General features: G+C 40.4%; 2 protein-coding genes across 2 annotated transcripts in view; both read left to right on the top strand.

Annotated features, from left to right (window-relative positions):
* The first annotated feature begins 1,008 nt into the window (after positions 1-1,008).
* LOC115017667 (diablo homolog, mitochondrial-like) lies at positions 1,009-3,817 on the top strand. The gene is made up of 6 exons (XM_029446323.1): positions 1,009-1,146; positions 1,545-1,677; positions 1,796-1,918; positions 2,504-2,614; positions 2,795-2,891; positions 3,264-3,817. Exons 1-6 carry the CDS (start codon positions 1,103-1,105, stop codon positions 3,470-3,472), a joined length of 717 nt encoding a protein of 238 aa, XP_029302183.1. The 5' UTR covers positions 1,009-1,102; the 3' UTR covers positions 3,473-3,817.
* A 4,946-nt stretch (positions 3,818-8,763) lies between these two features.
* nectin3a (nectin cell adhesion molecule 3a) overlaps positions 8,764-19,818 on the top strand; it is a 28,715-nt gene continuing 17,660 nt past the window's right edge. The window contains exon 1 of the mRNA XM_029447063.1: positions 8,764-8,981. Coding sequence (XP_029302923.1) covers positions 8,786-8,981 — 196 coding nt within the window. The 5' untranslated portion in view covers positions 8,764-8,785. The remainder of the gene's footprint in view (positions 8,982-19,818) is intronic.

Below are 19,818 nucleotides of genomic sequence, written 5' to 3' on the forward strand. Positions count from 1 at the left end.
AGTCGGAGCTGGAGGATGTGGCCCGGAGAAGGGAAGATTGGGGTTCCTTACTGGAGCTGCTGCCCCCGCGACCCGATCCCGGATAAGCGGTAGACGATGGATGGATGGATGGATGGATAGTTACTTTATAAATTCAGATTAGTAAAATAAAATATTATCAACAAATCCATCATTATGTATTATTATAGGTTGAGAAAAGATGTCATAAGATGTCATAGATGAATTCATAAGCCACCCAGCAGCACATAAAGTAATTACATTTAGTTCTACACTGTGGTATTGCTACTTTTTAAAGATTTGAGTAGTTCCACCACTGTGTATTAATGGTGCAGTTAAGTTATTTTATTTATTTATAACCTTTATTTTACCAGGATAGGTCTCATTGAGATTAAAACTCTCTTTTTCAAGAGAGTCCTGGCCAAGATAGGCAGCAGGATAGTTCTGCATTGAAAATATAACTTAAAGATTGTATCATTAGCTAAATATTCTTAAAGTATCAAAAAATAAAAGTGCCAAATGCTCAATAACTGCTATGCTATTTTTACATTACAAGAGTAGAATATTAATGAAAAATGCGACTTATACAATACTGAGCATTGTATAAATCGTTTGTTAGAATAGACGTTGTGAATTTGTTGAAACATCTATCATCAAGAAAATTAATTCCACATCCAAGTTGTGGGGAGATGAGATAGGGATCGATAGTACAATGATATCTGTGTTGCTAGGATAATGAATTACTGGGGAAGGTTTGATAAGAGATTTAAATTATTTGAGTTAGACAAAGATATGTTCAACAAAAGTCGTTGTAAGGTTATATATCCCCATTTAATTGGTCCATTCCGCACAGATTGTCTCTCTATATCTGTTTTTCCACTATGGTGTAATGTGAGGTGTGAAGTTGTAGTTTCCAAAGAAGTTGAACCTGTTGGTGATATTTAGCCGTGATTACGATGTCACATAATTGCCTCTTAAGCTTTCTGAGCTCACTGTAATGCTGCTGTTTCACCACGTGAGGGCGACAGTGTTATGTCTGTCACTTATTCACAGCTGGGGAACCTTCGCTCAGTGAGCACGACCATATCTATTGTGACGGACCGACATGGCCGCGCTTGGAAGGGTAACAACCTGCCTCCGTCTTCTCAGGTAGGAAGTGTTTTGCGGTTACATAACGTTATAAAGGTTAAGTTTCTTACTTCATGTATACACGATGTATTAAACTAACCGTCTCTTAAAAATGAAAGGCTGTTGTCGACTTTAAAGGGGGAAAATTAGAATGTTTTTGCTTCTCAATGGAACCGGAAGTGGTCAGAATACACCTTAGACTTGTTTTTCATTGCCTAAAATGAGCATTAGCTTATACATAAGTGACTGTGTTGAACTAGCTTCAGTGATCCACTGTTGGACTATTTTCATCTTTGGTCGCTGGTTACAGTGAGGTTAGCCAGCCTATAGACAATATTAGATCGAGAAATACCATTACGTGACAGCTCTTCACAGTTACAATGGCTGTGTTAAACTGAAACTGGTTTTGTTTTGTTCAGGAGTTCAGCTCGTGTCCTGTTCAGCAGCAGAAAACCTGAAGTCCATAAAGCGAGCAAATGGACAAATATTCTGTACACAGCTATAGCGTCTTTAACTGTCGGCGGTGGGCTGTGTGCTATACCTTTCAAGCAGGTGAGTCTGTCACCTGACCCGAGATAGACGCATAGGAAAAATACAGCAGCCACCTACAGTATATAAATAACAGTATACACTTATCTTGTGTGTTTCTCTTTGTGTGTCTCTGTTGCAGGTTGAAACCCTCTCTCGTGACTCTCTGATCAGAAGAGCAGCCTCTCTGGTTACAGACAGTTCAAGCACTTTTCTCTCTCAGACCACTTTAGCGCTCATAGATGCCATCACTGAGTACTCAAAGGTAAGTTTTGATCTTGTGGTAAACATTTTTCCTATATCCTAGGATTGCAAAAAAGATTATTTGCAAAAGTCAATGTTATTTATATCTGCCAAAATCAAAAATGTACCTCAAGGCGCCTTACAATCTGTACAGCATACGACACCCTCTGTCCTCAGACCCTTCGGAAAAGGAAAACATTTCCTGGTTGTCCAGGTTTAGAGATCTATAAATTGTATTGTTCATGTTCACAACAAACTGTTGTGGTTTGTTAAGTACCCTTTACCCCTCTTCATTTAGTGAAAGACAGGCAGACAGTTTTGGTTTGATATTGAGCTCAAGATCTCTGTGACTTCTGCTGCCACTCCAACACAACAGAGTTGAATGTCATTTAATTTGTGACAGTCAAAGCACCACAGTATGTTTTGTCCATAAGCACTATCCTGGCTAGTGGTAGGGATAATCTACAGACCCCTACGCTCTACAGGCCTATTTTTGTCTGGATTTATCAACTGTAATAGGTTGAAAAGTACTACAGAGAAATCTGTCTCTGTGTTTCTCTTGATTTTAAATGTAAACTGTTTATATCCTCCCTCTGTTTGCTGACAGGCTGTGCACACACTCATTGCCCTCCAAAGACGATATTTGGAATCACTTGGAAAACTGACTCCAGCAGAAGATGATCGCATCTGGCAGGTGATCATTGGCCAGCGTTCAGAGGTTAGTTTGTGTTGTCCTCTTGGGTGAAAAGTACATCAAAACATCCATGAGCAAAGCATCCAGTTTTTCAGTTGATTTATTGATTGCTGCGCCATAAATATGACAGCAGACTTACAATCCATATAAAAACCGTTGTAGATCTGTTTGAGTCTGACTTTATAACTATCTCTGTCCCGACAGATTAGTGACAGACTAGATGAATACAAGCGTTATGAGTCAACCTGGATCATCGCAGTCAAGCTGTGTGAAACGGCAGTTGAGGCAGCACGCACCTCAGGTGTGTAAAAGACCATGTCTGATTGTGGTTGTATGTCTGTGTGAGCGAATGGTAGTGATGTTTTCTTAGGGTTCTTTTAACGATCAATAAAAGTGTTAAACTGTGAATCATCTCCTCAAAGCTTTGTACGTCGCTGTCTGTGCCTGTTCCTGTTCCTGTTCCTGTTCCTATTCAGCTGCTGTCTGTGTTGCACTTTGGACTGTGTATGGATCATTTGCTGTCACTCAGTAGGGCTTTGTGTAAAACTAAATGGAGATGATGGACAGGAGTGCCTTTTTAATGACTACACCTAATGTCTGAACTTAAACTGGTGTTATGTCAACATTTGACTCTGTGTTTGTGTGTGGTGTGTGTCTGTGTGTGTCCGTCCAGGAGCTGAACATGCGTCCATCACAGTGATGACAAACATTCAGGTGGCCCTGTCGCAGGTGGAGGAGGCACAGAAACTGTCCGTGGATGCCGAAAAGAAGTTGACCGAGATTAAAGTAATGGAGGTTGAAAAGATGGCGCAACATGTTGCCTCCTTACAGAGTAATAGTGACGAGGAAGAGGTGCCTGAGGCTTATCTAAGAGAAGACTGAATCAAATACCCAGAGGTATCAGAAAAAACGAAGAAAGCATAAAGAAAAGGGTTATTGATTATAATGTCTTCTCTCTCTTTGAGTCGTTAACATGTTTGGCTGTGACTTGTGTTCAAATGTATGTGTTTACATCTGCACATAATCTGCAATGCTGAAAAAGTAAATCACACAAAGTGTCTAATCATTTAAGACTATATATTTGAATAATGACTCCTTCGGCAGTAGAGAGGAATATGTTTTCGATCCATTGTTTATTGTATTTTGTATCGACCAGCATCTAATTTCTATTTTTAAATGTTGTCCATATTCATTGTAATAAAGATGAGACGCAGTGTAAAAACTTTATTTTTGTTTTTCACTTCATGCATCAGAAAATGCAACATAGCATTTAATTTCATGAATGTTTTGTGGAAGTGACTATTGGATTAGATTCAGGATTGTGTTGCAAGGGCTTGTTTTTGTAACATTGCGTTCATCCAAATGACTGAAAAACATTTAAACGGCGCTGAAAATGGAGGGAAAACAATGTGTCCACTTCCTGTGGTTGCCAAAGGATTGTTTGAAACCGGCATTTGTTCTGACTTAATTGTTAGATGTTCTTACACAGGAGAGGTGTCCATCCCAACTATGTGGACAGAATGTCCCCTGTGGTCATCGTGGGAAATATTCAGTTTGAAGCCACTTCGTAAACACCGTAAAACCAAGAGACGCCACACAATTGGCTGACTTACACTGTGGTACCACTTTTCTTTTAGTTACTCTGAAGTAACCCAAATTTCAATTTGCAAATGAAAGAGTTTCCCAGTGATTTCCCCTTGTGTACCTGTGAGAACATCTTTAAGGTAGTATTGCTTTACTTGTTATTTGTATTTCTCTTCTTCACTCAACAACTCTTCCCTCTCTGCAAATTACCCATGTCCGTTTTCTCCTGTAGAGCTTTTAAGCCATTTCCCCCCACTGTCATCACTTAATCTACAGCATGAGCTCTTTCCACACTGTCACAGAACAGAAAACAAACCGCTCTACCTCAGGTCAAAAAATCAGTTTGAGTTGTGATGTTTTTAAAATGGTTAACGGGAGAATAATTTCCTAAACGGATAGTTTTGTTTCAGCTTGTAAAGGAGTTGACTGCAGACTGACCTCATGTGCAATGTAAATATACCTTCACAGTCTTAAAGCCTTCAAAAGGGTCTGGTGCCCATAAGTACACTGAAAAAAGGCATTTGAAAAATGTGAACCCCTCCTTTAATTCCAGCAGATGGCGGTCTATATCCAGTGCAGCATTATGTATTTGTTATAACTACAGTTGGATGCACTGCATTTGCAGTTTCATTCCTAATTAATTGAAATGTACCTAAAGAAGTCAATAATTTCACGTTGTACTTTCCCTGGTGCAGACACCTACATTCACATGTGGCATTTTGTCTCTAAACCAGCATGTGTACAATGTATTTACTTTTATTATTACAATAGATATGACTCCATAAACTTTGGTGTTTATGATTGTGATTAAACCCCATATTGTTGGAGAACCCATCGTGTGAATATACTGCATACCCTGATGCAAATATCTCCATTTAGTCTCTAAACCAGCATGTGCACTAACAGTACAGAATCATTGGACATGAACTTTTAACCGCTTTGAACCCTAAACCCTCATTTCTGTCTCCTTCTGTTCTCACTTATGTGACTTCACAGTATATTAAAGTTAAACTACCCTTTAAGAATATACACCTAACCTGCAAGTCTACTACCAAATATACTCCTTGTACTAACCTTATCCTTCAGTAAATGTGAATATGCTCTGTAACAGGTACGCTGTTAATTGTCTTCACGTATGCCTTCCAAAGGTCAGTGTGTACTGCAGAGGGTCAAGCAGAGGGAGCTCATTATGGGGGAGACCTATGTGGAGCTGCAAACACGAGTGTGTGGCGTCAGCACTGAGGTGACCTCTCTCTGCTCTAGATGGTCAAGCCTTGGCAGGGGATGGGACCATGAGAGTAGCTACAGAAAGGGAGGAAGGGGGTTGAGGTGTGCAAGGACTGGCTCACCAATGTGACTAGTGTGGAATGTTGTGTTTAACAAAGGCTGTTTTCACAGACTGTAAAACCAAATGTCCCAGACGGTCTGTGTGGATGTGCACCCACTGGTCACAGGGGAGGTGGTGCCGGTGCCGCATTGCCTGCCTGGAAGAAAACGTAACAGGAGCTTACTAAGAAGTATTTTCGCAGCATAAAACCTCAATGAGGTAACCACAATTACAAAGGTCATGGGCTATAAATGCTCATAAACTATTTAGTGCCACTGAGGGGGTTTGAGCATTTCTGCAGTATTTCTGCAGAAAATGTTATGCCAGTGGTGTAAAATAACTCTCACTGAAACTATTTCACCCAAGTTAGTGATATCATTAACACATTCAATGTTTTGTGGAAAGAAAATGAGATGTGATTTATCCTCTCTAAATACACAACCCTCCTCATGCTCTGACTTTACTGTTCCAATGCAAAGTGGCCCAGGAGGGGAGATTGATTGGTGAAAAGGGCAGCACTTTCACCTGGGGATTTATAGTTCTTTGAGGATATAAATAAACCACCGGAGAGTATAAAAGGCAGGAGGTATAGTGTGGTGACATATCATGGGGTCATGCTTTAATCACAGTGATGCTGAGCTGTAGCGCTGGAAGAGGGAGAGGGTTACATTTTGCAGGAGATGGAGGCTCCCTGAAGAGTTGACGTCCCCTGATGAGGACTCTAATACAGGCTGTGAAGACGTCACAGCAGAGGGAAATGGGAAGCTCAACATGAGGGAATCACATTGAGCCGAGCATTTTTGCTTATCTTCAGTGGATAAATATGATGTCTGCCTAAAACTGCTGAAGGAGCATGTTTATCAGTTCAAGCTGCAGTGCATGATAATAACACCGTGCTGCACACAACGCTGGATTCCTGAACGTGTAAAAGCTGTAATTATCTCAAAGAAAAGAACAATGCAAGAGAGTGCTTCATTACCATTTTGATTTAGGACAGAGTACAGTGTGCACACTTTTTCAGAAAGAGGAATGAGTGAAGCGTTTTCGTTGCATGTGACTGCTTTGTCCTTCAGTAGCTCATCTCCTGGGGTTTATATTAACTTATTATTAACGTATTCATCTTACATTCACTTCCTCATTTTCCCCACAGTTTTAGAATACTTGTACAACATTGGTTACACATTTTCTAACACGTGATTATCATCATATGTTGTTGGTTTATTGTTAATATTTAGCTGAACTATTTCTATATATTTAGGTATAGTTTGTGGTTAAACAATGTTAGTAGTTTCTCCTTTGCGGCTGCTTTCCTTGACCCTCAACTTCTCATAATAAATGTGCTGAATACACTGTGGTAAAGGTTACAGTCTTAAAAGACTCAAACGTGTATGTATTTCTACAGAATAAATGTGTACTGAATATAGTTGTGGAAGCAAAGGAAGCTTTGTTATCCATATTGACTGATTGATTGAATCTGGAATCCTTACAAATGTGTTACGTGAAAACAACATTTATATAAGTTTATACAATTTGAAACTTGCATATGAAAACTTGATCTATAAATAGGCTGGTTACAGAGACTACAGGTTCTGTGTCTCCTGTATGAAGACGGTGAACATTTACCTGTTCAGTCACTGCTGTGAAGAAGATAATCATGCTTAAAAAGTAAAACGGTCATTTGGACAATTAGAGGTTTCTTTGCAGATTAGCGTGCACGTTTTAACAAGTGTGCTCTTAGGACACGGGTATTTCCCACTTCTCTATACAAAATTACAAATACACTTTTATTTCATTTTTTTAAAGAGAGAGAATACACATAAAGATCAGCAGTTATCCTCCTATGTTCTATCCAGGGTAAGATTAACCGTCTACTGATCCCCTCGACCCTGTTTCTCCCACTTTCTATAAGCTGCGTAAGCATTAGCCAGAATCTGGTAATTATTTTAAGGTATATGCATAATGTAAGTGCAATATAAACTGACATTTTAAAGGCTTTAAAACTACTTTTTAACTTAGGGCCAAGGAAGGGCTTCAAAATGATGTCACAAAGCCGGTGTCAATTTAGGGCCCTGATCATGGCAGTTTATGCTGTGCTTTAGTGTTGCAAACAGTATTACTAAACAAATGTTAAATTAATCAAATGACCTAAAACTAATTGCCACATGGTGAACCTGGAGCCTTCGTCCCCCCTGAGGTTTTAGAGCCCCAGAGCAGCTGCTCACTTTGTCCTGTTGATCCAGCCTGGGAAGTCAAAGTACAAAGTGTTAGTATCAAAACATACTTAAAGTACCAAAAGTGAAAGTACTCATTAAGCAGAATGTCAAATTTCAGAATCATGTACAGTATATTATATATTTGTATTCTAATTATTGATCCATTAACGTGTATGTCACTTTAATGTTGCAGCTGGCAAAGATGTAGCTCAGTTTAACTACTTTATATGCTGCAGGGCAGTTTAATCTCTCCATCATAATTTATAAATTGATTATATTTTGTTTTAATAATCTGAATCTGCGAAGTAAATACAACTATCAGATAAATGTGATGTACATAAATAGATAGATAATTAAATAAATGTTACCGTTAAAGCAGTTTAAAGTAATAAAGACAAACGTAAAAACAATAACTTGAATAGAAAGTGCAGATGTGTTTAAACTGTAGGCCTACATATAGGTGTGAGGTAGACATGGTGCAAGTATTGCCAAATTGAATGCAAATTATAGCCCTCTGAAAAGTTGTAGTGCAGTTCTGGATGAGATCATTTAAAGCTGATGAAAGGCGTAAACCTAGAGTGAGAATGTTTATAGTATGTTGTTAGTCTGTAGTTACTTTCCACCCCTGCCAATACATAGTTTATTGCTAGGCCTGATCCAATATACTGCCCAAACCATACTAAAGTAGTACCCTATAAATAAAGTCCCCCACCATTATTTTTGTTTAAGTTTTTTTTCCTTACAATATTGAATCAGAGGAGATTTAATGTGGGTTTTTTTTTGTCCCTGACCAACATCAAAAAACTCGTTGTATATGTACTGCTGTATGGATGGAGAAATACTAACGCTACCGCTACAACCAATACCACCAAGTTTCCACAACACGTCCTGACTCCACGTTACTGTTTTACTCATTGCATCTCATAGGTGTTAAAATAGAACAATTCAAATCAAATGAGGATAATTGGGACCGTGCGTACGTGCGTGTGTGTGCGTGCGTGGGTGCGTAGGCTACGTTTGTTTCTGTTTGTTGTCCTGCAGAAGTGGTACAGCCCACGCGGATCGGTCGCTATGGAGAGCAGCTCCCCAGGAGCGCGAGCCAGCCAGAGAGAGCAGAGACGAGCGAGGAGCGAGGAGGACGGATCAGAGAGTGCCAGAGCGCACACACAGACAACAATCATGGAGAAACGATCACCGCTCAGGAGGACTTTGCCATCTAACGGACTGCGACTTTTAACAACACTTCTCACCTTTTACGGACTTACCTGTGAGTTAACGGTCTCTTTGTCATTTTGCCCGTGCTACTTTTGAGGCCATTGAAAGAAGTTGCAGTGGAGCTGCTCGGAGTCTCTACCGTTAGTCACACATTCAAAACCGGCTAACGTTAACGTTGGTCCTCGTTGTGTTGAGATGGGCTGTGTTTCGTTCAAAGCCTGCTAGCTTTATTTAGGCTAACGGTACTTGTCTGGGGACAGTTATCCTTACATCATGTCGGTAGGAAAGTAAGTTAGCAGCTGGCGTCAGTTCACATTTAGCTAAACCTCGTTTGTCTTTCACATTCCAATGCAACTTTGTTAACGGTTAACGGTACTAACAATAGTTTAACTAATAAACCAGCAACTGCTAATTACACACAAGCTAACTCAATTAGATGTGTTATCCCAAATCCCTCTACTCGGGACAGAAGATAACTTGGATAACGCAGCACTGATTTTGTGGTATTTATACACACTTTTTCTAGCTAACGTTAACGTTACTTCCAGTAAGTCACATCATGGCTTGGCTTACATACATCTTACATTACTCAGGGAGTGTGAGGGAAATACCGGCTTGGTTTCTCTCCCACTCAAATAGAAACTCATTGAGGAGCGGTATTGATTCGTGTTGTATACAAATAGAAACGAAATTGAGTATTGTGGGTGTCACTCATGGTGAGCAAAGAGGAGCTCCTTTGTGAAAAGTTTGCCAAGTGGTTGTTGGATACAGATGGGGGGGTTATGTGATACAGGAGAGGAGAGGCAGCGCAGACCTCTCTCCGCTTTGGGCGTGAGGGGTGTCAGGGGAAATGAAGACATATTTCAGGGGAGGCACTGCAGTCGCAGAGTCTCTGGAAGTATTGACCTGCCGTTGGGCTGCATGCCAGTCAGAGCACCTTCCAGTCTCCATACTGTCCCGAGTAGTGCAGCTGGAGAGCTTTGCTGCATCCCAGTCCTGAGCTGGGATTACGATACATGACAGGCCTGCTAAGACAAAAGAAGAGGCAAACATTGATGGATACTAAAGTAAATACTGCTCAGGAATGCACCATTAGTTTTTTCCTGAATGCAAGGGCAATAAAAGAGTCCCTGCTATGCCATGGTAGCAGTTTCTTAAAAGGACCATAAAACCTTTCCTGAATTGCTAAATGTAATAAGTGACATACTCCCAAGTACACAAGTCACAAAAATATTTTTTTAAACTGCCACCACCTAATACTTTATAGTATGGGGCTGTAACTAATGATATCTGTCATGCGTACACACACACACACACACACACACACACACACACACACACACACACACACACACACACACACACACACACACACACACACACTCCTCTTCATACAATACTTTTTCTGTCTGTACCCACAAAACACTGGTTCATAAATCAACGCGGGGAACTGATAAACAACAACTGCACAGTTGCAAACTAAGCTGATTGAAACATGTGCTGCTGTTTGGGGCCATGTGTGTGTGCAGATTTTCAGTTTAACTAGTCACCTCGACAGCCAAACAGGCTGATTATTAACACAGAGGACAAACTTGCCGGCAAAGGTTAGTTTTGGTGTCGTGTTTGGAAGAGAAATGCGTGCAGGTTTTTGAATTTCAATAACATATGGTTGGAGCCCATGTGGCTCAGACCTACTGTTGTGCAGGGGAACTTCGTGTCAAAAACCTTCCTCAGCTGTGTCATTTTCAGATTTGCTGTAGTGTAGACAGAGCTGTGAGGAGGGGATTTATTCAAGGCGTGGCTACAGGCTGTGAGGTCTGTAATTGAAGACCATAGTTGTGTGGTTTCTTCTCTTGGGGCCATATGATTCATAATATAAATAAATAATGTCGTAATGGAGCCACCTAAATTACAGACTCAAAGCAGAAATAGATTTGAAAAAGCAGTGCACTGACTGAGCATATGTCTTCCTCCATAGAGGTTAATGTGCTTCAGTGGTTATTAATTGGCAGCAAGATGTAGCCAAGAAAGTAGTTTTGTCATTGGAAATATAAATCAAATACAGCTTTGTCCCCACAAAGCAAAGGGCCGATCAGGTCAACTTTGGGCACTTTCTGTTTGCGGGAGGTGGGTGGATAACTTAATGTCATTATCAGTCTGAACATTCAATTTGTCTTTTAGATGTAGAGATATAGTTACCTGCCAACCTTCCTGGCTTCTCTGGGGAAATTCCAATGCTTTATCAGGCTAAAACAAAACCTTCTGTCACAATGAATTGTACTCGATTAATTTGATACTTTTACAATTTGTAGTCAGTCCAGTTCAAACGATGATTGGTTAACTTTAAGTTGAGCATCTATTGGAATTATATACAAGAAAGTTTTAGGATTTGTATTCACATCTGTGGGTAGCAGCTGCAGCATTCATCTGATCCTCTCATTTGATCTTAAATCTCAGCTGTGAAGCAGCAGACTGAAAACTCCTAATCACATTAAATGCAGGCAGTGTTTCTTTTTGAAAGAAGGCCATCAGCAGATGAGTGTGCTGCTTTATTGTGGGACATGGAGGCAGTGTGTGTGGGGTTCAGGGCACAGGCTGTGGTCACCAGCTTCTGTTGACTCCACCCTTTGCTTCCTTTCCCCCGACAGATGTGACTGTCAGAGGCTTTGTATGGCAAGCTGTTCCCTGGTGGTCCATCAGTAAATTAGGAGCTGTAACCCCCATTTTTAGTTTATCCATGAACTTGTGTGTAGGATGAATAAAAAGACCCCAATGTGACACTGCAGTCAATTGTTGATTACTTTCAGCCCATTTTCTTCGCACGTAGGACTGCCTGCACTGACCTATTCTAACCTGAATTACACTAATTTAAGATACTGTTTATTCTTTATAATAGGGGCTCTGAAGATGGCTCCAATTCTCCAATTCTTATTCATTCTTATTCTTTTGAGTCAATCCAACATTGACAATGCTGCATAAATACTAGCTAGCTAACTGTGAGGTTATATTCACTAACAAATGCAGTACACATTAAGTCCTGTTTAAGTAACGTCGGCTATAAACTACAGTGCCCAACTGTTTTAGGAAATATTTTTTTACACTGAAACGTATTATTTGCGACCCAGCTTTTAAAAGATTTGCATCTTCTGCAGGAATTATTGGGCTTGGTGCTGGGTGCCACAGACAGGTTATGAAAGCAGAAAAGCATTGAGAGACAGACTAACACTTTATTGAATTTGGTCTTTCTCTTGGATTTAATAATGATGACACAAATATTAACCTTTAACCCAAGCGTCTGGTTTCACAAAGCAATCACGGTGTTTTTAGTGGCATTCATTATTTTATGTCTATTTTCTCCCCAGAACAACATTGGGAGTTACCAGCCATTAGGACCATAGTGCATGGGTAATTAGCCATTCAAAATTGTGAGGAAAAGGGGGAACATGCAAAAAATACATAGAAAAGGCTATTATTAGGGATGCTATTTCCACTGTGCCAGTAGCCTTGTCAACTGAATACATCTTGGATAGACAATTGACTGTTTCAATCACTGAGTCATAGGAAACTGTGCGGTAAAAATGGCTTCCAGACATTTCCATGGTTAATTACCTACTGTGAATGAACACAGGGAAACCTTTTTAAACCGCTCTTTTGCCTGCTGTTTTCAGGAGTCAGGTTTTTTCCCCTAGGTTAGGGTCACTCGGATACACTGTGGCTTCACAGTCCATATTAAAGAGGTATACATGCAGGATGTGCACAGTCAGCAGTTGACTCCCCCAGGAGGGGAGTGCTGAGGTTATGGGAAACAGGTGTGGCTGCTTTTCACTGCTCATTCTTATTTGTTTCACTCATTCAGCTGTCAGGCTGTTATGATGTTTGGGATGAGCACACATTCAGTTGTATACACTAACACACCCCCTACCACCCAAGTGGAAGAGTATTAACACCCACCAGTCAAATAGGAGGTGCTGACTATAGCAAGTAATCTATCAGTAGTGTTGTCTTATTTGCTTGTACGCAATGAATGATGCCATACATTATACTGTAGCTAATGGAAGGAATCTTTCGTTTTCGCTGTTTTCAGCACACCTGCAGCTTAGATCCCTCTGTATTACACTCACCTACTTCCCAGTTCTTATGCCTCTATGCGCCTCGTGTATCTAGTGTCCAAACCTATGATATGTGTTAAGTATGAAAACACACATTTGGCTCAAGATATCTGGACAATTTCTACCAAGTCAGTCAACCAACTGTTTTAATTCTCCCCCTACAAAGTTAATGTAGTCTTCACAATCTGTGTCTGTTATACTTTACATCCACACATTTATAGTCTATGACATACAACTAAATCTAGCATTGGAAACATAAAAAGTATCCTTACTATCCCAGAGTCCCAGGGTCCAAAATCATAAGTGAGCAGGAAATGTTCACTGCATGTATTATTTACAATAATGGAGTTGCTGATGAGTGACAGTCCAAACATGTTTCTTATAGTACTGAGGGTACAGTTTTAACTTCCCTGCATTTCACTCGGGAACACTCTCATCCCTTGAAGCAGACAAAAGTAAACGCATATGTTGGGTTTCACGTAGAGTTTTTACTATTTTATCAGTCCAAGTTTTCTAGGTTTCAGCGCCCACCGTCTGCCCTCATTGTGTGTGAGATAACATCAGACACCGAAACTAAGGGAAAGAAAGATATGTCCCCTGGCTCTGAGTTCCCTGATTTGGCTTGCTGAGCAGCCCTGGTCCTTGATGCAGATGTATTGCGGTAATGGCTTGAACATGATTTTGCACTACTGTATCCCTGCTGGAATTCAGCCAAATGATTCTGTATTCCCCTGCCATCCTTGCTACACCCCCCCCCCCCCCCCCCCATGTCCACATTTCCCCCTATAGTTTACATCCTACTGCTTTGGTTCCTGATACTCTTTTCATTTTCAAATAGACTGTACAGCTGAATACTTGTAGCAAATAATACCAAATGGACTGCAGGGTTTGTTTCTGTTTAGTATTAACGAAGGAAGGTCGAACATATACCGGTACTCTGTTTTTCAACAGCTAAGCTGCTCTGTCACACAATGGTAGTCATAAATTACTGCTCACTGCTGACAAACATGATAGTTCAATGTGGTTGCTATTTTTTCCCTGTACTTAGATTGTGAAAAGGATCATAACAAAACAAGTGGCCAGTTCTATTTAGGGCTTAAAAACAATGTCAGAATATCGGATATTGGATTATGGATTGATTTGCATTTTAAAGAAGAGGGCATCACAGTTAATTTTACTTACTTTACAACCTAAAACTGTTAGACCATCATTGAATGGGGTACTACTGCCTTTTTATATACTCAAAATATTTGTCTTTTACATCCAAGTGAGCTTCATGTTATGGGAACACTATGTCAAACCAGACGTGTAACCTGAGTCCCAGAAAAAATACACATGTATGTTGTCTTACTGGCTTTTTTGATGCTCTGTGCTATAGAGTTTAACAGTGTGGGAGGGGTGTGTGTAGTACATTGCAAAGAGGGGTGTGTTGACAATATTCCCCTTCCATTGAAGTCGTAGTCATAGACCGAACAGTTTGATAAAAACTTCTTTTTGCATTGCCATGTTGTCAAATACATGCATTTGTGTTTTTCTGTGAGGTCACTATAGATGTACTGTAGTCAACTCGGCTGTGATTTGGTTTTAATCCCAAATTAGCTAAGGCGCTAAATCTCCTTCTCACTGTTCAAAGTGAGTGGTAATTGTAAATCAAGAGTAGCGCTTTAATCTGTTGCAGAAACAGAGAGTATGTGCCGGGAAAAGTGGGTGTGCCGGGAAAATGAACTGCCTCTGACCAGGATAATGCTGCTGAAATGCCACACTGACCAAACTACTTACTGTTTTTATTGACCGTCGGGTGCACACGATACAGATGCTAATTTGTGTTGGACTGCTTTACTTCCTCTCCCTAATGTATTTTTTATACTGTACATTTGTTTATTTCTAGAGACTTCATTGATGGAGGGAGCGGCATCCAAACTTGGTTTAGGGTTAGTTTTTGAGAAGTTCGGGACACCAAAATAAAAAAAATATGCAAAACAGCTTTGACCAAAGACTATTTTACAGAATATTTTTTATCATATACTGTAACAAAACATCTTAACTCCCTACTACACTCTCTAGTCCTACTAGCATTTTTTACCATCTGATTTGGCACAAAAGAATAAATAACAAATAAAGATTTACTGTGCTCCCTCTTTCCTTTGTTGCTATTCAACGAATTGCCAGATAGCACATTTTCTACTCAAGGATGTTTGCTTTTAGTCTGTCATGCATCTTACTGGATGGCAGTGTATTGTTACCACCTACCAGTGTTCTCAGCTCTATCTCTCTTACACCAATACATAGGCCTATTACACATCTCTGCACGTTCCTTACATAATACAAGTCCAGAGTGTGCAGCCTACATGTGACAATCACTAACATCATGTAGAACCTTTGGGAAAAAAAGGTTGTTTGCAGGAACAGGCGTCCTACAAGAAATCTAAAATTGGACAATGATGGGAATCATTTTAAAGAAAAACAGTCTAATTCCCACTGGGATCTCAGTGACATGTGGGAGACTATGTTTCCATTATGTTGGATCAGACTAATGAAAGTACAGTAGCCCATTTAGACCCAGTGAAGGGCAGTGGAGTCTGTGATTAGTACAGAACCCATTCTCTCTTCTCAGCAAAGCTCCTCCCACCGCCCAACAAGGGCCTGATCTATTTCTGTCATCATGAATGAAGATTTGAGCTTGATTTTATACAATTTTGATTCAAAGGACATAGGGACTTGTGTAAATGTGGTGAAAACAACATGTGTCAACAAACAATGCATGATTCTTAAATGATAATCTCTCGAATGCGTATGGTTCATTGCTGGGTTTACACTCGAGCATTGTTAAGGAGACTGCTATGAGAAAAATGACATTTCTCTTTTCGTTTGGGAATACAGTTGTGTGAGACATGTTGGTGGTGTCTTTGCGGTGGGGATGGGTCCCAATGATAAAACTATAGTCAAAGACAAAGTTGGATTGAGTTGCTGTTTTGAATATATGAGGCCAAAATGTTATCTGTTATTATTAAAGAGGCTAATGAGGAGGGTTGGACATTGAATCACCCTTCCTTGGTAGCCTTCCTATGCTATCTTTGTTTGGCTCGATGCTAGATTTTAGTGGATGCTGTGAATAATTTACTAAAATCAATTAAACAGATATTAGGCCAAACATAAAACAGCTGGAAGTATAAAGGCTCCAGTTGTCTTTGAGTGATGCCTGGCTAATTGTTTTATGTCGTATATGTCTAAACATTCATTCATGGCTGTCAGCTTCTGAGACAAGATAAAGGTTTTTTTGAGAACAGTCAGCTATCTAAAAGAGGACAGAAGCAGTAAGGATGTACTTGATGAGCTTGCAGACCCTGACATAAACAACAATTCTACCCCTGTGCAATTTTCAACACCACTGTGGTGTGATAGTGAGTGCAGTGTGGTGTCTTATTAGCATTACTGTGTCAGGGATGTCATACACTTAAGCTCTAATTGAGAAAGACTCTCATTGTAGCTTCTCCCCTTAAAATGAAACCCTCCTAAATGAAGTTAATTATCACACAGCAGCTTGAACAGTGCCCTTCCTTGCTGTCTGTGACCATCTGTGACTTTTCCAACTGTCTTTTATTTCCCCAAAATAGTACATTTTGTTAGACATTTTCTACTGGAAGGGAAAATAACATTGCTGCCCATCTCTGGGTCCATATTACTGTGTTCACATACCGAAATACCTCAAACCCCCACAACAAACAATAACAAATCCCACACAATAAGGCAGGATGCTGTAGGAGTGTTTGTGTTGCCTTGATACACAGTGGAAGACATTGTCCTTCACAAGTTCTATAGCCGTAGTTGACTCTGATGAGAGGTTGTAACCTATCCTGACACTTTGTATGTCAACACTATTGATCTTTTTCTTTTAAGCATGGATCTTTAATCAAATGTGACCTGGATGAGAAGAGCACAGAAGCCCACATTGCTATGGGGGAGCAATGAGAAAAGGGTTTTGAAGAGGACAGTGATGTGTGAAAGAGGCCCACACGCCCCTTTTTTTAAAAGGCCTGTCAGCCTGTGTTTGTCTCCACCATGAATTAGCCCTCTGAAAAAGCATCACACTCTCACAGGATACAATGCAAGGAAGGAAGGGGGTAGATTAGAGCTGGTGTAGGCACTAATGTTTCTTTCAGACTGCACAAATATTTCTTACGATAAAGACATGCTATAAAACAGGCAATACACCACTTGGCCTATCCTGTCTAACTGATTATAGGTCTTACAAAAATAAAGCAATGGTCTGGGGTCCTGTGTTAGGCATATAGGCATTGTCTGCTTTTTCTTTTTCAGGTCACCTCTTTCGAGGGTAACAATACCAAACAAATGGCTCCACAACGCCTATTGACTTCTTTGAGTTTCCAGTGTTTAAAGAGACAGGCGAAACAAAAAAAAACGCAGGCCCCAGTTGAAGATTTATTGCTGAAAGAAATGCTATTGCAAATTCCAAACTGTTACAATTTTTGTTCATTTTCCTCAAAGCCGTGTCCCATCTACAGATGTTGTTGCACACAAAGAATGGTTCAAATGTTATCCCCCCTCTTTGTCCCCTTGGATTGGGTTGGGAATGGTTGCTGTTGTCGGCATTAGTCCATGAAGACATAATTGAATAGCCAATTGTTTTATGACTTCCAAGTTCCAATAGTCATATATCAATCATATTCATAGATTTTCTTTTTGTGAGGTTGGCAGAGTTTGCCAATGCCGTTTTAAAATTCACGTCAATGAACATTTTTTTAGATGTAACCTTAAGAATCAGATGGAAGTTTAATAGTCAGCTAATGTTGTCATTGGCCTATACTAGACTAAGGGACTTTAGTGCATGGAACGAATGACTGCAATCATTAAACAGTAATGAATCACTGCCCTTCAGCCTGTGTTCACCTCCTACACACACTTGAAAATTACTGAAGCAGGGAAGAGGGTGAGGACTAGGCTGGGACTGGTGCATCCCAGCATGCTTGCTAACATTGCGGAGAGGAGACATCTATTTGATTACCTTTGGTTCCATTGCTTATGATAACTGTGTACTCCTCAAAGTAACTGGTCAGATAATCCTGCAACGTTAGATACGACAAAGGTGAACAGATTTATTTTACCCAAAATCTCCGTTGCAAACATCACAGTTTACAAACCAACTTCCTGGTTCATCTGTGACATACAGGTATTGTACTTATCCAGGTTTCCCCTGCAGTGAGGGATTATTGATTATGGGTGTGCAGACCTTCACTTGTAGAGTTGGCTAGTTTACAACCTATCTGATCATCTGACTGCTCAGGTGTTTTGTCCCGTTGTAGCAATGTCACAGCGTTTCAAAATGTCTAGTTGTAATATAAACAATGTGGGTTATCATAAACGATAGATATGATGGCCAAAGATGTGAAAAGACCTGTCATCAATAAAGGCTGTCATCAATAACCCCATGACCTAAATTCTGCTGCTGAAATCCGATAACGGGGATCTCATAAATATAAATGCAGGCACTATAAAGTCTGCGCAAATCAACCGTCCTGTCTCTGTAGTGCTTATTATACGTATGCGTTTGTATCAGTAGGTTTGATTTTGTGGTCTAAACTCTGTCAAACTGTCTGTATTAATATCAGCTTGTAAAAATGATTGACCCAGCCTAGTTACATGTTATGTCCTCACACTGTTGCTCAAGTTGTTACTTCTGTCCATCTCACTCCTGTGCTTCCTCCCAATAACTGCCCTATTTCTTGTTCAGTGTCCTTATTCCTCCTCGCCTCAAATGTATTCATTTCTGAATGCTGAGCACTCAGAGTTTCCTCTTGCTTTATTCCTAAACCACACTCCCTACTGCACAGATCTCATGTCTGCATTCTTCTCTTGTGAGGTCTGCAGATCAGTCCCTCATGAGTGCTGTTTGACATGATAATCTATGCATGGAGTTTGTCTACATGAACATGACATATTGTCTATTTTGTTGCTGCATGAGAATGTATCTGGCCTTGGATCCCATCCCTCCTGTCTCACACGCTTATGACATGAACTGCAGGCTTCATTGCGAGAATCTCTAGCCAGGAGACAGCCTCCTCCTTCGGGGAGGTCAGGCCTGAAGCTAGGTCAGGTCTAGGTAGGTGGAGATCTTGGCTCATCAAGTGGCCGACGTGGAATGTTTGAGCCGGTTACCAGGCAAAGAGGAAGGTTTTGATTTACCATTGCATCTGTCGAGCAGCTTGTCGCAATTAGTGATGTCAGGAGGGAGAGAAACAAATATGAAGCATTTCTTCAAAGGCCAAGCATATCCTTCCCATGAGTTCATTCTTTCCTTGGGTTTCTCAAGGAAAAAGGGGGCAAAAGTGCAGCATATTCTCTCAAGTCAAATTAGGGATTGCAGGCCAGGGTTATTCCTGTTCTCTGGTGCACTTTGAGTTGACTAAATGGGTTTCAAAGTACCCAACTGTGACCCAGTATAAAGATGGGAACAAAATATAGTTTTTCATGTTCCTATTAAAATTCTGAAACGTATTAGTTCACTGGATAAGTAAGTAACCAGTAATGAAACTAGTGACAATCCTGAGCTGTGCCTCCACTCTCTCTCTTTTATTTCTTGATGAAACACACCATGACCTGTCATGCTTTGTTTAACGCACTGCTTACATTTCGTTTGCCTGCAGTATTTTAGATAATATTTCACGGAGCTCCAGTTTGCGAGCTCTGGCTGTGTTCTTCACGATCCCAGCCTTGCATTGCCAAGTTTCCCCACTCTCATCCTGGCTTTAGGTATCCCATGCA

Source organism: Cottoperca gobio, chromosome 13, assembly GCF_900634415.1.
Source record: "Cottoperca gobio chromosome 13, fCotGob3.1, whole genome shotgun sequence".
In the NCBI taxonomy this organism is placed as follows: Eukaryota; Metazoa; Chordata; class Actinopteri; order Perciformes; family Bovichtidae; genus Cottoperca; species Cottoperca gobio.

Excerpts from the sequence above, each read along its gene's own strand:
- LOC115017667 (XM_029446323.1), top strand. The coding sequence starts at position 1,103 with ATGGCCGCGCTTGGAAGGGTAACAACCTGCCTCCGTCTTCTCAG. Across the intron at positions 1,678-1,795 it reads GTGCTATACCTTTCAAGCAG|GTTGAAACCCTCTCTCGTGA; the intron begins GTGAGTCTGTCA and ends TCTCTGTTGCAG. Across the intron at positions 2,892-3,263 it reads TGAGGCAGCACGCACCTCAG|GAGCTGAACATGCGTCCATC; the intron begins GTGTGTAAAAGA and ends GTGTCCGTCCAG.